The sequence below is a fragment of the Micropterus salmoides genome, unplaced genomic scaffold, assembly GCF_014851395.1.
Source record: "Micropterus salmoides isolate LMB-PRFRI ecotype aquatic unplaced genomic scaffold, ASM1485139v1 Ms_hic_scaffold_9, whole genome shotgun sequence".
NCBI lineage: Eukaryota > Metazoa > Chordata > Actinopteri > Centrarchiformes > Centrarchidae > Micropterus > Micropterus salmoides.
Window position 1 is genome coordinate 8,121,419 of NW_024044681.1, and position 17,331 is coordinate 8,138,749.

The 17,331-nt window shown below is 40.1% G+C and overlaps 1 protein-coding gene across 1 annotated transcript in view; it reads right to left on the reverse strand.

The window, feature by feature from the left end:
- Nucleotides 1-7,272: 7,272 nt before the first annotated feature.
- LOC119895159 (polypeptide N-acetylgalactosaminyltransferase 10-like) overlaps nt 7,273-17,331 on the reverse strand; it is a 101,635-nt gene continuing 91,576 nt past the window's right edge. The window contains exons 10-12 of the mRNA XM_038708061.1: nt 14,702-14,818; nt 11,579-11,728; nt 7,273-9,625 (exon numbers count right to left, since the gene is read on the reverse strand). Of these exons, the coding sequence (XP_038563989.1) occupies nt 9,461-9,625; nt 11,579-11,728; nt 14,702-14,818 (432 nt within the window). The 3' untranslated portion in view covers nt 7,273-9,460. The remainder of the gene's footprint in view (nt 9,626-11,578; nt 11,729-14,701; nt 14,819-17,331) is intronic.

Genomic DNA, 17,331 nt, shown 5'->3' on the forward strand with positions numbered 1-17,331 from the left:
GCTGGGGGAAAAAATCTATTCTGTATCAGTTATCAGAATGTTTAACAATTCTAAAAATAAATGTTCTGACATTTATTTAATCAACTCAAGGAGATAAAACTCACTTTGTTGTTCACCGACACTACCGTGTCAGAGATCATTTGAGAGAACTTTGAAGAAACTTCAGACACTACAAATGTTAAGTTCATTCAGTTTACACAACACTGAACAAAATTATAAACGCAACGCTTTTGTTTTTGCCCCCATTCATCATGAGCTGAACTCAAAGATCTAAGACTTTCTCTATGTACACAAAAGGTGCTGATAAGACTGCATGGGTATTGCACAGGTGTGCCTTAGGCTGGCCACAATAAAAAGGCCTTAGGCTGGCCACAATAAAAAGGCCTTAGGCTGGCCACAATAAAAAGGCCTTAGGCTGGCCACAATAAAAAGGCCTTAGGCTGGCCACAATAAAAAGGCCTTAGGCTGGCCACAATAAAAGGCCACTCGAAAAGGTGCAGTTCCATCACACAGCACAATGCCACAGATGTCGAAAGTTTTGAGGGAACGTGCAATTGGCATGCTGACTGCAGGAATGTCCAGAGCTGTTGCACATGAATTGAATGTTCATTTCTCTACCATAAGCCGTCTCCAAAGGCGTTTCGGAGAATTTGGTACAAACTCCTATACAGGAGTACACTCCTGTATAGGAGTACATCCCACCGGCCTCAGAACTAACCAGCATCTTCACCTCCAAGATCTTCTGAGACCAGCCACCCGGACAGCTGCTGCAACAATTGGTTTGCATAACCAAAGAATTTCTGCACAAACTGTCAGGAACTGTCTCAGGGAAGCTCATCTGCATGCTCGTTGTCCTCATCGGGGTCTCGACCTGACTGCAGTTTGTTGAAGTTACCAACTGTGCCTTTTGTGTACATAGAGAAAGTCTTAGATCTTTGAGTTCAGCTCATGATGAATGGGGGCAAAAACAACAGTGTTGCGTTTATAATTTTGTTCAGTGTATATACACAAGGCTTGATTACCAACCAGGAAAAACAGAAACTGTCCTCAAGCTCCAGATCCCAGGGGCCCGCCAAAGCCTCATCTTGACTGTTTATAGAAATATGATTGGTTATTGAACTTTGTGCCTTAGTGATGCATATTCCCAGACAACATACCGTATGGCCTTTAAACCTGCCTTGTTTTGTTTTTCTTGGCCGCTTGGGAACTGAGCAACAATCCGTAAACACAACACAGACATATTGTCACCTTACAATGTTGTACTAGTGAACAACATTCCCTATTTCCACTTCCAGCAGATACAGCAGCATTAGCATTCATTTGGAGTTGCATTTCTGACTACCTGGCAAGTGCAAGTCCAAAATTTGTTCTCCCTTCAGCTCTGTGTTGCTTCATGCCAACTCCTGTGGGAAATATGTGGCTCTTTAGCTGCTGCTATGCTCCACTGTTTTCACCAGCTAATTGCTAACCGTGTCTGTCTGCTGTTTGGTGCTGGGCAGTAGTGAACAATGGGTTTATCAGAGTTTTTTTGGCTGAAAACAGACGCCTGCTTCCGTAGGAAAAAGGGGTTGATAAGAGCCGTGAGAGTGAATCAAAACAATTACATTGTGGGCTGTAAAACAACAATGAAAAGCTGTAGAGTTAAGAGGAACTGTAGAGTTAAGAGGAACTGTAGAGTTGGGTGACTATTATCTGAAATGTGTTGCTCCTAAGTGATGAATTTGACACATTTAAAATAAAATATACAAAAATACTGATTAGTTCAGCTTTAACTAAAGCCCGTTGAGGATTACGCAGAGAGATAAATTGTGGCCTAGTATTATGAAGCTATTAAAACTCTTCTGCATATGAGAAATATTAACATTAACATGAAAGAGCACTTCATGAAATGTCACCAAAACATGTGTGTTATGGGGATGTGAACGCAGATGTCAGCAGTCTAAGCAGAGCACAATGAATGGATCCAACAGTGTGGACTAGCGCTCGTATGCAGCATCATCGTCCTCCATTTGTTTTTAATTGGTGTCTGAGTTGCAGAGAAGTAGAACACAACTTCCTTGGCTGAAGTTAAAAGGGGAAAAAAGTGACGGCGATGTTGTGCTTCTGTTTTCTCTCCACAGCTGCTTTCACAATCGATGATGATGGTGCCGCTTGGGCTCGAGCTCGGTGTCGTTTTGAATTTCATGGACTGACCTCTCTGTCTGTCTGCCTGCCTGTGGAGCTTGTTAGTTTGTTTTTGAAGCGAGGTTTGGTCAGTGATGTGTTATCTCTCAGACTGGGGTTGTATTATCCTTCACTGACCCAAGACCAAGATAACAAGGCTGTGGAGCAGAGGGCTGATAGCTGAGTGAGTGAGGAGAAGAAGAAGAAGAAGGAGGGAGAGGAATGAGAAAATTTTTTAAATATTTCATACTTTCTTTTTATTATCTTTTGTGTGGTTTCTTTTATTTAATCTCACACTGAGCTTGTCTGCCTTTTCTTCATGTTTGCTGCAGTCCATAAAAACAGCAGTTATGATGATAGTTGCCTGCTGAACTGTTGAAATGTTAATTTTCCTATGAGCATATTGTGATTCCATTAACCCAATATTTTCTTGCTGTATAACTGTGTAGCTCTGCAGGTTCATTTAATACATTACAGGCTGAGGTATAAGGACAGCTCATTGTCCCTCTGCCAATAGATCTACTCTTAGATTGTTTTAAATAAAACAATTTTTTCTGAATCTGGTAAACTGCGCCCTGCCCTCTGGAAATGTGTGCAACCAAAGCTGTGACAACTGTCATTAAAACGTCTTTCTGTTTTGCTGCATAATTGGAGGGCGCTGTGGGCTCAGAGAGGGTAGGTGGGTAGTGGGGTGTAGTGAATCATGGGAGACAATTGGATTGCTTTTTTCTTTTTATAATGGTGCTGAGCCCAATAAAGAAACTTAATGGATATCTTCAGTGGAACACTGTGCTAATGTAATAGCCTGATCTCTGTCCCAGTTACAGCTCATGAGTCTGAGGGAACGCTGATTATTTGCTAATTAACTGGAAATAAATATGAATGGGAAAACTGTTATGCAGATAACATAGGTTTAGTTTGCACACAATGAGAAATGTAAATCCATGGTTTCAACAATAATACAATAAATAAAAACCTAAAAAAATACAAATTAGCATTTTACTGCTAAACTGTTCTCAATTTACTGTGATTGTGTAATTATGTGAAAGCTCCCATTACATCTAGGCTACAAGTGTTCTCACAGTGAACTAAACCAAAATATTCTCCCTCTTTCAGAGCCACTGTTACAAGTTGCGCATTATGTGACGTCCCAGGAGACCGAGAGAAATGGGCCGACTTGCAAAAGCAATATCACTCCAGCCACGAATAAATCACTGAAACCTGAAAGCTATCAGAGTTAGCGGGTTGCCAGGGGAAATGATTATGGGATTAACGTTTGAGGAAAGTGTGTTTTTGCACCATCAGTCACAGAAGCGATTAAAGTAATACAAAACCTACAACAAGAAGTGACAAGGGGAGGAAATTAGAAAGCTCTGGGCAGCAGACGTCCACGCCGAAGTTATTTAGAAGAGACGATCACGGCTGGAATGAGCAGCCTCTCTTTCCACCTGGTGCTCTGTCATATCTGCTGTGAAGGGTCGCTGCCTCACACAGATTATAAAAGCTCCAGCAAATGTTCTGTTGGAAAAGTTAAGATGAGAAAACCTACAGGGATTTCATCAGATTAATGAGATTTGTGAAGTTTGGTGACATCTGTGAAGTTATCCAATTTTACTTCGATTGTTTACACTATAGTGACTTTACTAAGTTCTCTGTACACATTTGAAGTGACGTATAGCTGTTCCGAGGGGCCACAACGGGCAACCATGAGATGTACACGAGCTCCATCCAGTGTTCTGGAAGTGTCAGCCTATTTACGTAAAAAACAGAGCAGAAGTCCATAAAGACAGACACACATCCCACCTACAAAGCCATTGTGTTTGTGTGAGTCTACAGCAACCCTATTGGCTCTGTGTAGCTGTACTTAGGCGCTGTTAAATGCTAATGTCAGTAAGCTAATGGCATTGCTAACATGCTGATGTTCAGCAGATCTAATGGTTGCCACCTTTGCCATCTCAGTTAGAAGTGTGTTAGCTTTTGATTTGGCTTCTTTCTTTCGTTCTATTTTCACAGTTTTATCTTCATTTTTCAGTTGACCTGTCTTGCGCGGTCATGGATGCAGTAAATAAAATGACTCATTTTAAAAAATACTCCAAAATGTACAGTTAAATTTAGAGTAAATGCAATTCGTTACTTCCACCCTTGGTAACAAGTCAAACTACTGAAGGTCTACAAAAATAAGTATGAAGTTGCTTTGTTGGGTGTTTTACGTTGATTTTGCAAACTGCTGGTAGGCAATTCAGAGCAGGGAACACATCATTTACCCAAAGATTATGAGCTACAGAATAATTCCTAAAAATCACTCAGCTATGTCTGCATTACATATCCATTTTATTCCACCACTGATCATGTTTGCAGGAAAGTTGATTCTGTTTCAGAATCATTTTAAAACTGAGGCTCCAACGTGTATGATCCTCATAGTGAAATAAAAAGAAATGAGAATTTTAAAAAGCCTGAAAATACATGTAAATTGATGCTTAAATACACATCGTGAACAATTTTTAGTTTTCAGAAAGTCTGTGATTGGTCAGTCTGCAATTTCAGCTCTAAAATATTTAGTTGCTGTCAACAAGCAAAATGGGCCGCAATAAAGCATGAACGTGACAAGATATAAAGGCAAAAGGAGAAATGTTCAGATTTAATATTCTGGCTGCTGTTAATTGCTGGCTTGCTTATGTGTAAACACATGAAGCGACAGGTTTACTCCCACCCGCACAGTCTATTGATTTCTCTTTCTTCTTCAATCTTGGCCAAGGTTAAAAAATCTAGAGGGCTGTCGGGCAGCATTTAGTGAGCGGTGACAAGTGCTTAGAAAAGACATGACTGTAACCACAACAGTAATTTCTTTGCTTATTTGAAAGATGAGAAACAGGACACATGTACCTGCTCATTTGGGTTTGAAATAGGAATAGGAGGAACTTTTCTTTTAGATGTCACTCTTCCAACATGGAGGCATGTATTCATAGTTGTATTTAATGTACAGAGACAAACAGGTTTTCATCCAAATATAGAAACCCTTTTTATTTTACAACTTCAGCAAAAATATCATACAATTCCAGTTTAATTGTACAGTTTGTTAAATATCTAAATACACTTTTACAGTTGCAATGTCAGTAGAAAAAAATATTGGATATTTTTTAATGAGATACAAAATGTACACTTCCCTACACATCAAAATTCACACACATGTACACGACATTGTGTGACTGGCCGATGACATTAAAAACCTTTGCTCTTATAAAATGATTTTTCTTTACATTGCTCAACGAATTTCAGTCTGACCACTTTTCATCACCACTTTTAAAAAAGTATTTTTGTATCACAACAAAAAAGGGCAGCACATACAATGGCCTAACCCCATAAACTGTGGAAGAGTGTTTGTATAGTGATGATTGATGGACTATTTAATGGCATAAAAATACAGTTCTAGGATAATTTCATGTAGTGGATACACAGTAAAAAGGGTTTTTACTTTTCCGCAGTTGATAAAAGCTGGAATAAAGTGCACTGTCACCGTTAAGACTCTTAACTCAACCCATGTTACACTTTGGTCCTGTAAATTAATAAACAGTTTGACATCATCTAGTTTTCTTTAGATCCCCTGGATCTGTCCCACAGAACGATTAATTATCATCATCTGCTCTTGTCAATTCAAACCGAGGCTCAAATAAAGTGAGCTAAACTGACTGAACACCAGCTGGAGGAGCTGAGAGCTGTAGAATTAAGTAATTACCAAGGTGGCCATATTGTCAAAAAGCCAAGTGTTAGTTGTGAACCAGAGCTTGTCCAAAGGTATGTACTGTGTACAAAATACTACTTAGAGAACTAGCTAAATATCACCGATTTTGCCTGTCTGCTCTTTGGTGCCAGCCATGTAGCACACAGTGGGTTTAACTGATCTTATTGGGTGAGACGGCTGCACGCTGCTGCTGGAAACGAGACTGATGAGAGAGCTGAGACTGAACTTCACAGCACATGTGCAGGTTTTAGTAGATGTTATTAGTTATATAATCATAATCACTGTGTTTCAGCTGCTTATTATGGTATGTGTAAGAATCGACCTCCCTTTAAATGAAGGTCAAACCAACAGGAATGAAGTTATTTGTGAAACACTGTTACTACACTGTCATCAAACTGTTCTGCAGGACAGATGTGGGAAAAGGAAAAACAAGAAGAGCGACGTCTAAGATGACTATCTCTCTTAACAGATTGTACAGTAACCCAAAACAACTCTTTATATTTGAACCAGTGTCTAATTTCAGCCCAGAATGTGGCCTTGTGTATCCAGCTCTCTACACAACTTTGTCAGTACAGTATTCATCTTAATCCTTAGGGAGGGGGGGGGAAACCCTGAACTAAATTTAAAACTATGTTCTTCTATCAGGAGTGCAACGTCAGGAGTTTGTCATTTTTCACACAGTAAAAAAGGTGAGTAAATTTAATAAAATGGGGACTGATGGATTTTCAAACACAAATAAAAATAAATGAGACTGTCATTTGTTGTCCAAATCACAGATTACATGACATACATGATGCATGGGCTGCCAGACTATAATTAAGTCTAGAAAACATGGCAATATCTGATGCCTCCTCTGGCACAGAGGAAAAATCTTATGGTAACTTGACTGAAATATCTGAGGATAATTATGACTACTATTAACACATTTAATGATGGTTGAGCTATATATATATATATATATATATATATATATATATATATATATATATATATATATATATATATATATATATATATATATATATATATATATATATATATGAGAGAGAGAGAGAGATCTTCTAGTTTGAATAGATGAATGAAGGATTATGCTTGGCAAGCTAATATTTCTCCTGGTGCTCAGCTGTATAGGTGCCTATTTAGGGAACTGATTGTATTGGTGGAAATAATAAAAATATAAACATCAGCACAGCTGCTGCTTTGTTTTCCAGGTAAAGTTATGAATGTGAAGAATTTGATTTTCCAATGCAAAATGTCTTGGCTGAAAAACTGTTTATAGATGGATGTTTTTGCAACTTCTATCCAGATTTATTTAGCAACTTCTTTCTTTCTTTATGTGTTTTTCTTCCATATTAATTATTTTCATCTGAAAATGGTTCAATCTAATCTACACAAACGAATGTGTCCAAGCACAAACTAATTGTTGGTTAAAAGTACCTCGACTAAGATATGTTGAGCAAATTGCTTTGTGTTTTGGTCTATAACTGACTGTAAATCTAACTGAGCCCAGTACCTGGGACTGATGATTAAAATGGCACAAACTGTACATTGTTCTGCTTCACATAATCGGATTAGAGAATGATGCGGGCGACAGACCAGAACGTCACGTCAAGCAAACAAAAATCATCATCAGCTGACAGGATCAAAACAAAAGGTGGAAGAACATTTCATTAAAAACAAAAGGGATTCAAAAAAAGTGGTAAACAACAACAATTCCCTTTCCCATAAAAGTACTTTGGATTGAACAGGTGGGATAAACAACATAACAGCATCACGCCATGATTAAAATAGAACAGAGGTCTTCTTAGGGCTAAGGTGAACTTTTCAAGGCTGGAGGAAAATATGATGGGAACAAAAGTCTCTTATGCTTTATCCACAGCCAGCATTACGTGTGTTCGATGTGGTGCCTTCGATGTTCGTGCACCAAAGCAGAGGTCTATTCATGTTCAATTCCAAATGAGACTCAGGAGATTTCTTTTGATTCTCAGTTTTCAAGAAAAGTCACTTCATGAATTGAGTGAATTGTCCCCTGGGCTGCTATGGATATTTTGGACCACACACACTTTCTGGAAATAACACACACCTACATCTAGTCCTCTTCTAACAAGGCACTAAGATTTCATTCAAGTTTATCATTACACAAGTGCTTAATGCATTTAAAACTCCCACGTTTGTCTCAATCTCAGAGCTACCTCGGCAAGCCTACCCAGAGTAATTCCCCTGTTCGTCTCTCCTCCTGCTGACACAGTTAGCTAAAGTGATGTGTCAGCTCGGTAGTCAGCCAATCAGACGGCCCTGCTGTGAATCAGCTGGCCTGCCAGTCACATAGCTAGTCATCCAGCCAGGCAGGCAGGCAGGCGTCCATTAGCGGTCCTGCCTGCTACTTTGCGCCGTGACCCCATGGCTCAGCCATCTGTGACAAGGTCGTTCCGACGGCTGATTGGCAGAGGCAGGTGGGGAGCAGCTAAGAGGTGTGACAGCATTTCTTGTGCCCACCACCACCAACACCACCACCAACACCATAACAACAAAAAACAAGCCCTTAGCCAGCAAGAGTTGGCCCGAACAAACGCTGGCGTTAGACAGCGTTCTCCTCTGAGGAATACAAGAAGAACGTGGCACAGTGACAAACCTGCGGACGACTCATCAATAAATACAGTGAGGAAAAAGGAGCAGGGGCACGACAAAGGTTGCTGTTTCCTTCCCTTACACTTTCTTTGTCAACTTCCACCTGCTACATTCATAGCAGCTCTGCCGACATTGGCCACAGACAGGAGGAGAGCAGACGAGGAGAAACTACAAGCCGGGGGGGTCAGCACACGAGGGAAGAGGGATGAGGAAGGGAACAGAGGGTGGATGAGGGTTGTAAAGGAGAATCAATTCACCAGGTGATTTTCAGAGTGGTTCTGCCTGACTTCACCCAGGTGTCAGGATGACTTTGGCTCAGCAGGAGCCCCCCCAGGGAGGTTGTCAGAGCTGAAGAGACATAAGGGGATTTGAGAGGGAGAATGGAGAAGGTGGGCAAGGATGCAGTCATGCAGGTAGATAGAGACAGACGTGCAGGCAGAGGAGGATCAGGAGAGATGGGGGGGAAAGAGATGGAGACGGAGGATGAAGGTAGACGGGGAGGCGAAGTAAAAGGGAACAGTGGGGTAAAGAAAGGCAATAGATAAAGCAGAGGAAATTTGAAATAGACAAAAGGAATGAGAAAAGAGAGGACAGAAAAGCCAGATAATCAATCAACAGCAAAATCAGGAAGTGAGACAGACCCACCGCCACAGAGACGCTGTGATGGAACAAAAACATCTCGCACACAAAGTCACAACACAATCCCATCAATCAGACCTCAACTCCGTCTTTCCTCTAACTCGTGTGTTTAACAAACTTCCCCCACGGTGTCCCATCTTGCCTCACTCTGAGCATCCCAAAGAGAAACAGCTATCACCTCAGCGCCAGGTAAACGGGGAGCCAGAGTAAATGTAAAACCGCACTTCACAGCATCAGCAGCAGATCCACTACATGCATCGGGAGTCTGGTTTTTGTGGATGCCGCAGGGAGTCAGTTGGTGCCCCGGTTGAAGTGCTCCAGCACGGTGGCGTTGGTTTTCTCAAACAGCCACTGCTGGCTGGGGGAGGAGGGGTCACACGTGTTCATGAAGATTCTCCGCTCGGTCGGGTTGCTGTCTATGCAGCTGTTACTGACGGGGTGATACAGACTCTTGTCCTGAAGGAAGAAACAAAAAAGGATTGTCAAAAGAATGAAAACTTGTAAACAAATTAAAATTCCATATCCAAGCTCAAAATGGTGGTTTTGCAGATTTAAGCCCATTTTCTACAAATCTTAGCTTAATGATGACTAGGGCTGTGCAACATGACGATAGAAAAACGTCAATCGTTTTTTATTTCATTGTGTCTCAAATACCACACTTTACTGTAGTACTTTGGTGAGGGAATGGCGCTATGCACTGCGGTAACGTTAGCTTTAAGTTGGAATTTGACATCTATCGAATGTCCAACGTAAAACAAATATCCAACTTGAAACAAACTTGATGTGCTACTTAGTGGTTCTGCGCATGCACATGACCCACAAGTGTGGTCTGTTTCCACGCTGTTGCTGTTGGGCATGCCGTCGAGATAGTGGGTGATCGTCAGCAATGTCAAATCAGTATACGCTACACCTGATATCTTAAATAAAGATGGCATAATATAGTATTTCAACATGCTCCCCATCTCCTGACAGTACACATGGAGTGAGTAGTGGTGCAATATAAAATGATTCTGTAGTGGGAGCATTATTTGATAGGGGATATTAGTCAGAATACGCTACCCCTGAAATGATGTTACAATATAATCCAAAAACAGAAGATGTCATAATACTGTGACAGCCAACAAAGGTTGAGGTCAACTATGACCTGGATGACTGAGAACCTTCAGACATATTGTGAGAGTTACACCTTTATGGGATTGGAAATGGGAACGCATAAGGTAGCATTTTTCGATAGGGCAGAGCGACTCCATAGACTCTGCTATCGATTTGTGCTACGGTAGCATTTTTCGACAAGGCAGCATATATCATCAGAACAACCGGTGTTGCAGAGAAGAAATTGCATTAAATATAACAGACGAGCCACACGACACTATCCAGCATTGTGTGTCAGTCAGGTGACGTTTAATGACTTGCTCACAGACATAAAGCTTTCTTTATAGTGTGCTAAGACATGCTGTTGTTGTGATGTTAGCTATAGCAGCTGGAGAGCGGTGTGGAGCTGCTGTGCTGCTCTGGGACGGTCTCGTCCTCTCATGTTAGCTTCGTATCGACTAAATACATAAATAAATAAAATAAATGTTTCCTTGTGTTCTGATAAACTGCTATTTCTTAAATGCAAGAATAAACATTCAAGCTGAGGATGTGTTCTAGAGTTGTTAACATATTTATAACCAGTTTTAAACCTGCCTGGCTTGCTTTTTTTGTGATTCATTTTGGTCAAAATTAGAAAAAAAGATTTAAAAAAAGGAACCACTTAGACCATAGCTGAGAACATTTCACCAACTACAAAGGAATAGCCCTGCGGTTACAGAGGGCAATACAAGTCTGCAACACATAAACAGCATGACTGGAAACCATCCTTTTTTTACTTTATACAGTATGCATCTTATAACATATTTTACTTTCAGAACAGAGGAATGTTTAGTAACAAAGACGTACATTAGCGTGTTGGGAGATGTTCACTGTACAACATTATGAGTAGAGCTGGGGACATGTAATGTACTGCATTTCTTTACAATGCAACAAGAAATGCTTTGTCATGTTAGGACCTCCTTCATTGCATTGAGATTCTAATTTCAGTGGTGTGTTTTAACTTAGTTTGCTGTATTAATGTTTACTGCTGCAAACAAGCTTGTTTGTGACATTATGCATAACAGCAGCATAATGAGGTCCTATGAATATCCATCGGCTTCAGGGTAGATGCTGTTTAAATATGCAAAACTTTGTAGAATGATTAAGTAGTCTTGAAGTAATTTATTTTATAGCAATTATGTTTGGAGCTTTGTTGTTTTGTACAGAAAGAGGAAGGGAGGGAGAGAACAAAATGTTCAGAAAAGAGAGTCTGACGCACAGAGATAATGTGTTTACAGTTTGGGCTTTGACACCGGTGGACACTTTCCTCTGCCTTACCTTTCTGTAGCGCCACAGCTGGTTGCCCTTCATGCCGTGACAGTCGTACAGGGTGACGGGGCTGTTGTGGGAGATGGCATCAAAACAGACTTTTTTTGTGTGCATGGGGTCGCCCACCCGGACGTCCTCTCTCCATCCAAACGTGAACACCTGCAGGAAACATCTCAGTTGTAATGTCACACACACAAAAAAAAAAACATTTTGCAGTGATAAGTCACATCAACCTTTTCATCAAAAACAGACCAATTGGAGACGCAGCTATTATTAAAGGTTTGACATTTTTACCTTTAATTGTCTCCATCAAGCCATGAAGCACTAAATGTTCTGTTTTGTGCATTTCAATTAAAAGGTCTGGGCTCCCATTAAATCCATTATTGTAATTTAAAAAACAAAGTAATACAGATTTAAAATTCTAAAAGCAGGAAAAACATTTTGTCAATACCTACAGTGTTCTTTATACGTCGTCTCTGGCTTTGACCCTTGCACTCAACTTTAATTATGTCCATCCAGTAAAAGTCTTTTATACCATTTTCCTTTTTGTAACACTGAGGAGAATTTTAAAAATCTCAAGGTTCCTCTGACCGAGCGTTGTGGCCGCTCTGCGTTATTGCTGCCTATTGTGTTACTGGCTATTATTATTAATCCATTGAATGTAACTGTTGATGTTTCTCTCTGAGTTTATCTGAGGATCACAGACCAGAGAGGACTCTGTGGATAAAAACAACAAATCTAATGTATCAAACTAAAAGGTTCTTTTTGACTTGCGTAGGTTGTGGATTATTTTCCATGCAAATGGTGGTTAAATATCTTGAGCTGAATTGTAGTGGAAAACATCATAGCAGGGACATCATTTATGTTTTTAGTGACTTAGTGAAGAAGAAACATGGTTAGTTTTGCTCACGTACATCGCAGATTTATTCAGAAACACAATATGAATGAAGAGTCTTGAAGGTTTTACACAAACCTTTAAAAGCATTAGGTAACATTAATTACTTAGATGATGAAGAAAAATAAATAAAACAAAGTTTGAAAGTGGAACGGCTGTGGCTCAGGAGGTAGAGCGGGTTGGCCGTTAATCGGAAGGTGGGCGGTTCAATCCCTGGCTCCCCCTGGTTGCGTGGCAAAGTACCCTTGGGCAAGATACAGAACCCTGAATTGCCCATGTATGAATGTGTGTGAGTTAGTTTCTGTTTGAGCACTCAGGCTCAGTCTATGAATGAGTAAAAGCGGTCAAAAAGGTGCTATACAAATACGGAGCATTTACATTTAACTTGTGTTGGGATTATTTAGTCAAGCTTCTATTTCAAAGGTCATCAAGGAATGAACTTCCATGCTTCCCTTCAGAGCTAACATAGAAGATATTATACTTTCAGTGTCTGCACACATGTAAAAATGGAGCACACCGCTGTATGCAGACCAATAAAAAACTCAGTACAAATATATCCACTTTATCTGACTATATTTGAGTCTGTAGGCACATCACAAAACTGTGCTGAATTGATTCACTAACATATTCAAGGATCATTAAGAACTGCAGCAGCTCCACAAAGTTTACTGATCATCAGTATCTATTTATCTAAAAACTACAACTGGATTGTGATGATTCACCACGCACATGACACTGTGATTGATGTCCTTAATGAATATCTCTCTATCCACTTGTTTGTCATTTTCCGTTTCTGTTGATCACAAAGTTACATTAAAATAAAATGACCACGGTGAACTCGGCAGTCAGGACTGGTTTTTCTTCCTGCTGTTTGAAACAGAGAAATATATGTATATATTTTTTTAAAGTAAGCTAGAAGAGGAGCAGGATGCATAGTAACTGGTAAAATCGGGCTTTTGTTTTTAGTTTCATAGAGCCTAACAGGTTGTATCTTATTTCTGATCACATGCACTTGTGTAAATTTGTTTCTGTATCAGTTTGACAGATCAGTTCACATTTCTCAAACAATATTATTGTTTTTGATCTCTTATCTAGAACAAAAATAAATACATTTAAATCTCGACAGTCAGCAGCGTTCCAAGTGGCCGTCACTTCTCCAGCTCACAAAGACTTCCTGAATAAGTTCCTCCACTCCTCTAATACAGAATCAAAAAGCCCTGCCGGAGGGGCTCCTGTGATTTGGAATAATTTTCTCGCTGGAGCTGAATACAGATTGCAACTGTGACACAGATTAAACTACAATGCATTTTCAGATTAAAGCAACTAAACTGTCGGAGCTCTGAAGCACAGTATTTCAACTGTGGAAACAAAAGGGGACATTCAATCTATTATGGTTGCATTATGAGCTCGGCTTAAAGACCTTCAGTGTGACGTGTGAGGGGGAAAAAAAACGACTCCTTTAGAACAATGCGGGGATAATGAAGCAACACAGTTCGCATGTGTGCTGTTTGTGTGTTTATGCAAGTTAATTTGACTGTAATGTGTGTTTAGCCGAAGAAATACAATTACTCAGGAGACAATCTATCAACAATGGTGACATATCATAATTCCTCTTGTAATGCACTGAGTGTTCTCAAAGTCTGCCCTGTAAACCCCTTTCTTTACTCCAAGCTTTCAAAGTGTTCCTCTAAAAGCGCATGATGCGCTAGGTGGATAAAACAGGAGCCAGCCAGAGCTAAAATTCTGAACCCAATCCTAACCAGACCTGTGGAAAACAACAAGAGACCATTTTAAAAGGGACCAGAAAACACCACAAACCCTCTTTATGTTAAAATGCGGTCGACCTGAACGGACCCAAACAGAACACCAGCACAGGCAGCAGCATGATGCTCAACCAATCAACAAGCAGCCGCAGTCAAAAACATTAGCAACATGCCATTTTTCCTGCCCTACAGTGTTCTGACATTTTGACAAAGAGACCTGAGACCCTTTCCAATGTAAAAGTCCAGTGTCCAATGTCCAGGACTCCCTTGAAAAAGAGATTAGTAATCTCAATGGGATTTTCCTGGTTAAATAAAGGTTTAATAATAATAAAAAAAAAAAGCACCCTACTATCATTTGGACCCAGACCAACTTGGGACTTTTCTTACAGCTTCTGTTATAATGCATTTAGGGTCAAAGTTAAGTTGTCTAACTCTACATTTTTGACGGATTTAAAGAGTTTTTATTTTGCTCACCTGTCCGTGGCTCCAGCTCACCTCGCCCCGCCCCTTCACACAGCTCTCCAGGCGGATGGGACTCCCTGATACAAAGTGTTTACTCTCCATACACATACCGCTGCCCACGCTACGAATCTACAACACAAACACACAACGGCAAAGTCATGAACAAAAACGGGAACATTCAGCTGTTAGCAGATATCATTCATACAACAAGTCTGATAAAACCATGATCACACAGAACATTACACACAAAATTGTTGAGGCAGATAAAAGTTTTTAAATTATAGGCTACCCATAGTTTGGTTTGTTTCGGGTGTAAATAACATGCACATTTATCAGATTCACATTAAATAAATGTGCTTTCAGTCTCTCTGACCAAACTTCCAGACAGCAGCCCGGTACGACAGACACATGATTATTTGAGCCAACTGGCAAAAACCTGCTTGAGTTTAAGAAATAGCTTTTCCAATATTTTTTTTTAAATTAAAGCAATGAACAATTAAAAATTATGCCTGAAGCTCATTCAACATTTGATCATGTACGTTCTGGTTTTCAACAGTGTTTTTCTGTGCTTTTCCAGCTCACAAAGTATTTTTTATTATCACGATTTATGTAAAACATAAACAGAAAGATAAATCAAATTTCTATATTTGTACTAGTACTACCATGAACTGAGATTCATACCAAATCACTATACATAAATAAACCAAGAAAACATCACATTTTAAACGTGGTTGAGCAAACGTAGCCCTGGAAGCAGTTTCTCTCAAGGATAAACTTTAACTACTGGCTGTCACCGAAAAAACAAACCAAAAGACCCCCCACAAATGAACAGGGGCCTGTACCACGAAGCAGGATTTGAGTTTATCCAGGTAACTTCGGGGTTAACCCTGGATTTTCAGCACCACGAAGGTGGTTCACTTCTTACCAGGGTAGATCTCCATGGTAACTTATACTGAACGGCTAACCTGCTCCGGAGCAGGTTATGTTCCAGATAAGAGATCAACTCCATGAAAACGCCGCCTGCTGACCAATCAGCTCTCTTGGAAAATGACATCACAATCTGTAGGAAAGCCCACAGACTGTTTTAGCCAATCGGCTGCTTTATGCTGCGGTGATGTGGAGAAGCTCTTGTCTATAGTGATATAATATTTTAATATTATATAATTTATTTGCTCCCCAGTCTGTTTCACACAGCCTGTCAGCCGTTCAAATAAATGGGTTTCATTTTTCTTATATGGGCTATTTCTTATTTGAGGTTGAATATTATGAGCAGTTTGGTAGCATATTGAAATACTAAATTTGAATATGAACGTAGGCTATTAATTTTAGTCTCAGTCTCACAGAGACTGGTCACGTTTTCAGTAGCCTAAATGTTGAGTCTTTCAACCACAAGCCTATTTGAGCACATTTTATGGCATGAAGGGATTTTTCGTGTTATTGCTTTATGAAGTTAATTTAGAACAATGTTTGGAACACTTTTGAGTCTGTTAAATAAATTAATCTCATTTTTTGAAGCGACGACAAGTTTTAAAGGGAGGTGGAACGACCCGAGTCTTTTAATGTGGAAACGCCGACACACAGCTGAGCTGAAAGAATAAGGCTGATATTTTCATACAGCTCATAAGACCACATCAAATCAACGCATTATTATAGACTACGCCTGTTCATTTAGACATTCACACTGTCTCCCTGCATGTGTCAGATGCAGGTGTGCTACTTAGACCATGCCGTATTTCTGTAGTGTTACAGTTTAATCCTCGTTCATAAAATGACGCTCTGCTGCCAGTGGACTTGTTCATGTCTGTGATTGGTCATCTGCTGCTAACACCGCCTCTTTTATGTGAACGCGCTCCCGGTTGAATTGGGAAACCCTGGATTGACTTACTGAGTTGATAACCAGCTTCGTGGTACCGCTTATCCAGATCGTGATTGTTAGGGTTAGTTAAGCCAGATAACGAAAACATATCCTGGGTATGTTGAACTCGCTTCGTGGTGCAGGCCCCAGGTGTCCCTGCGGGATTTTGCGGTGTTGCAATCGCAACTATTAACCCAAATTCAACAAATCCCTGTGAATTCAGCGCAACTTGCAATTTTGACCAATGACTGCAACTTTTCTGTAAATTTGACCAAGCATCGCCGTTTCCTGCAAAACATTGTCATACGTCGACTTGTCATTTCCTAGTTAACAAGTCGCAGTAGACATGTGCGATTCCAACGTCTCACATTTGCCGACAAGGACCGTGAGAAACAGTATCCCGATCTTCTTTACCAAACTAAACTGTTTTTCAAAACGTGCAGTATTGTGGTAGAACATGAAGGAAATCTTGACTGATGCACAGAGTGGCAGAAACGAATGGAGGAAATCAGACAAGATAAAATCACCATGACACAGGCTGCTGCATCCCGCTCGATTGCAAGTGCTGAAAGAATCAAGGTAAACTGGTTTGAATATAAAGGGTTAGGGCCGCGAAATCCTGGAGGGACTGTTTCATGATTCCACTATAATTTTAGAGAAAAAACAACCTCCACCATGCAGTTTTCATTCAATCCCACAATTTCATCAGAAAACACCCTAAAACATCACAACTTTTCAGAAAAGCTGCTGCCACATCAGGCATTTTAGACCGCAACAAATGGAAAAA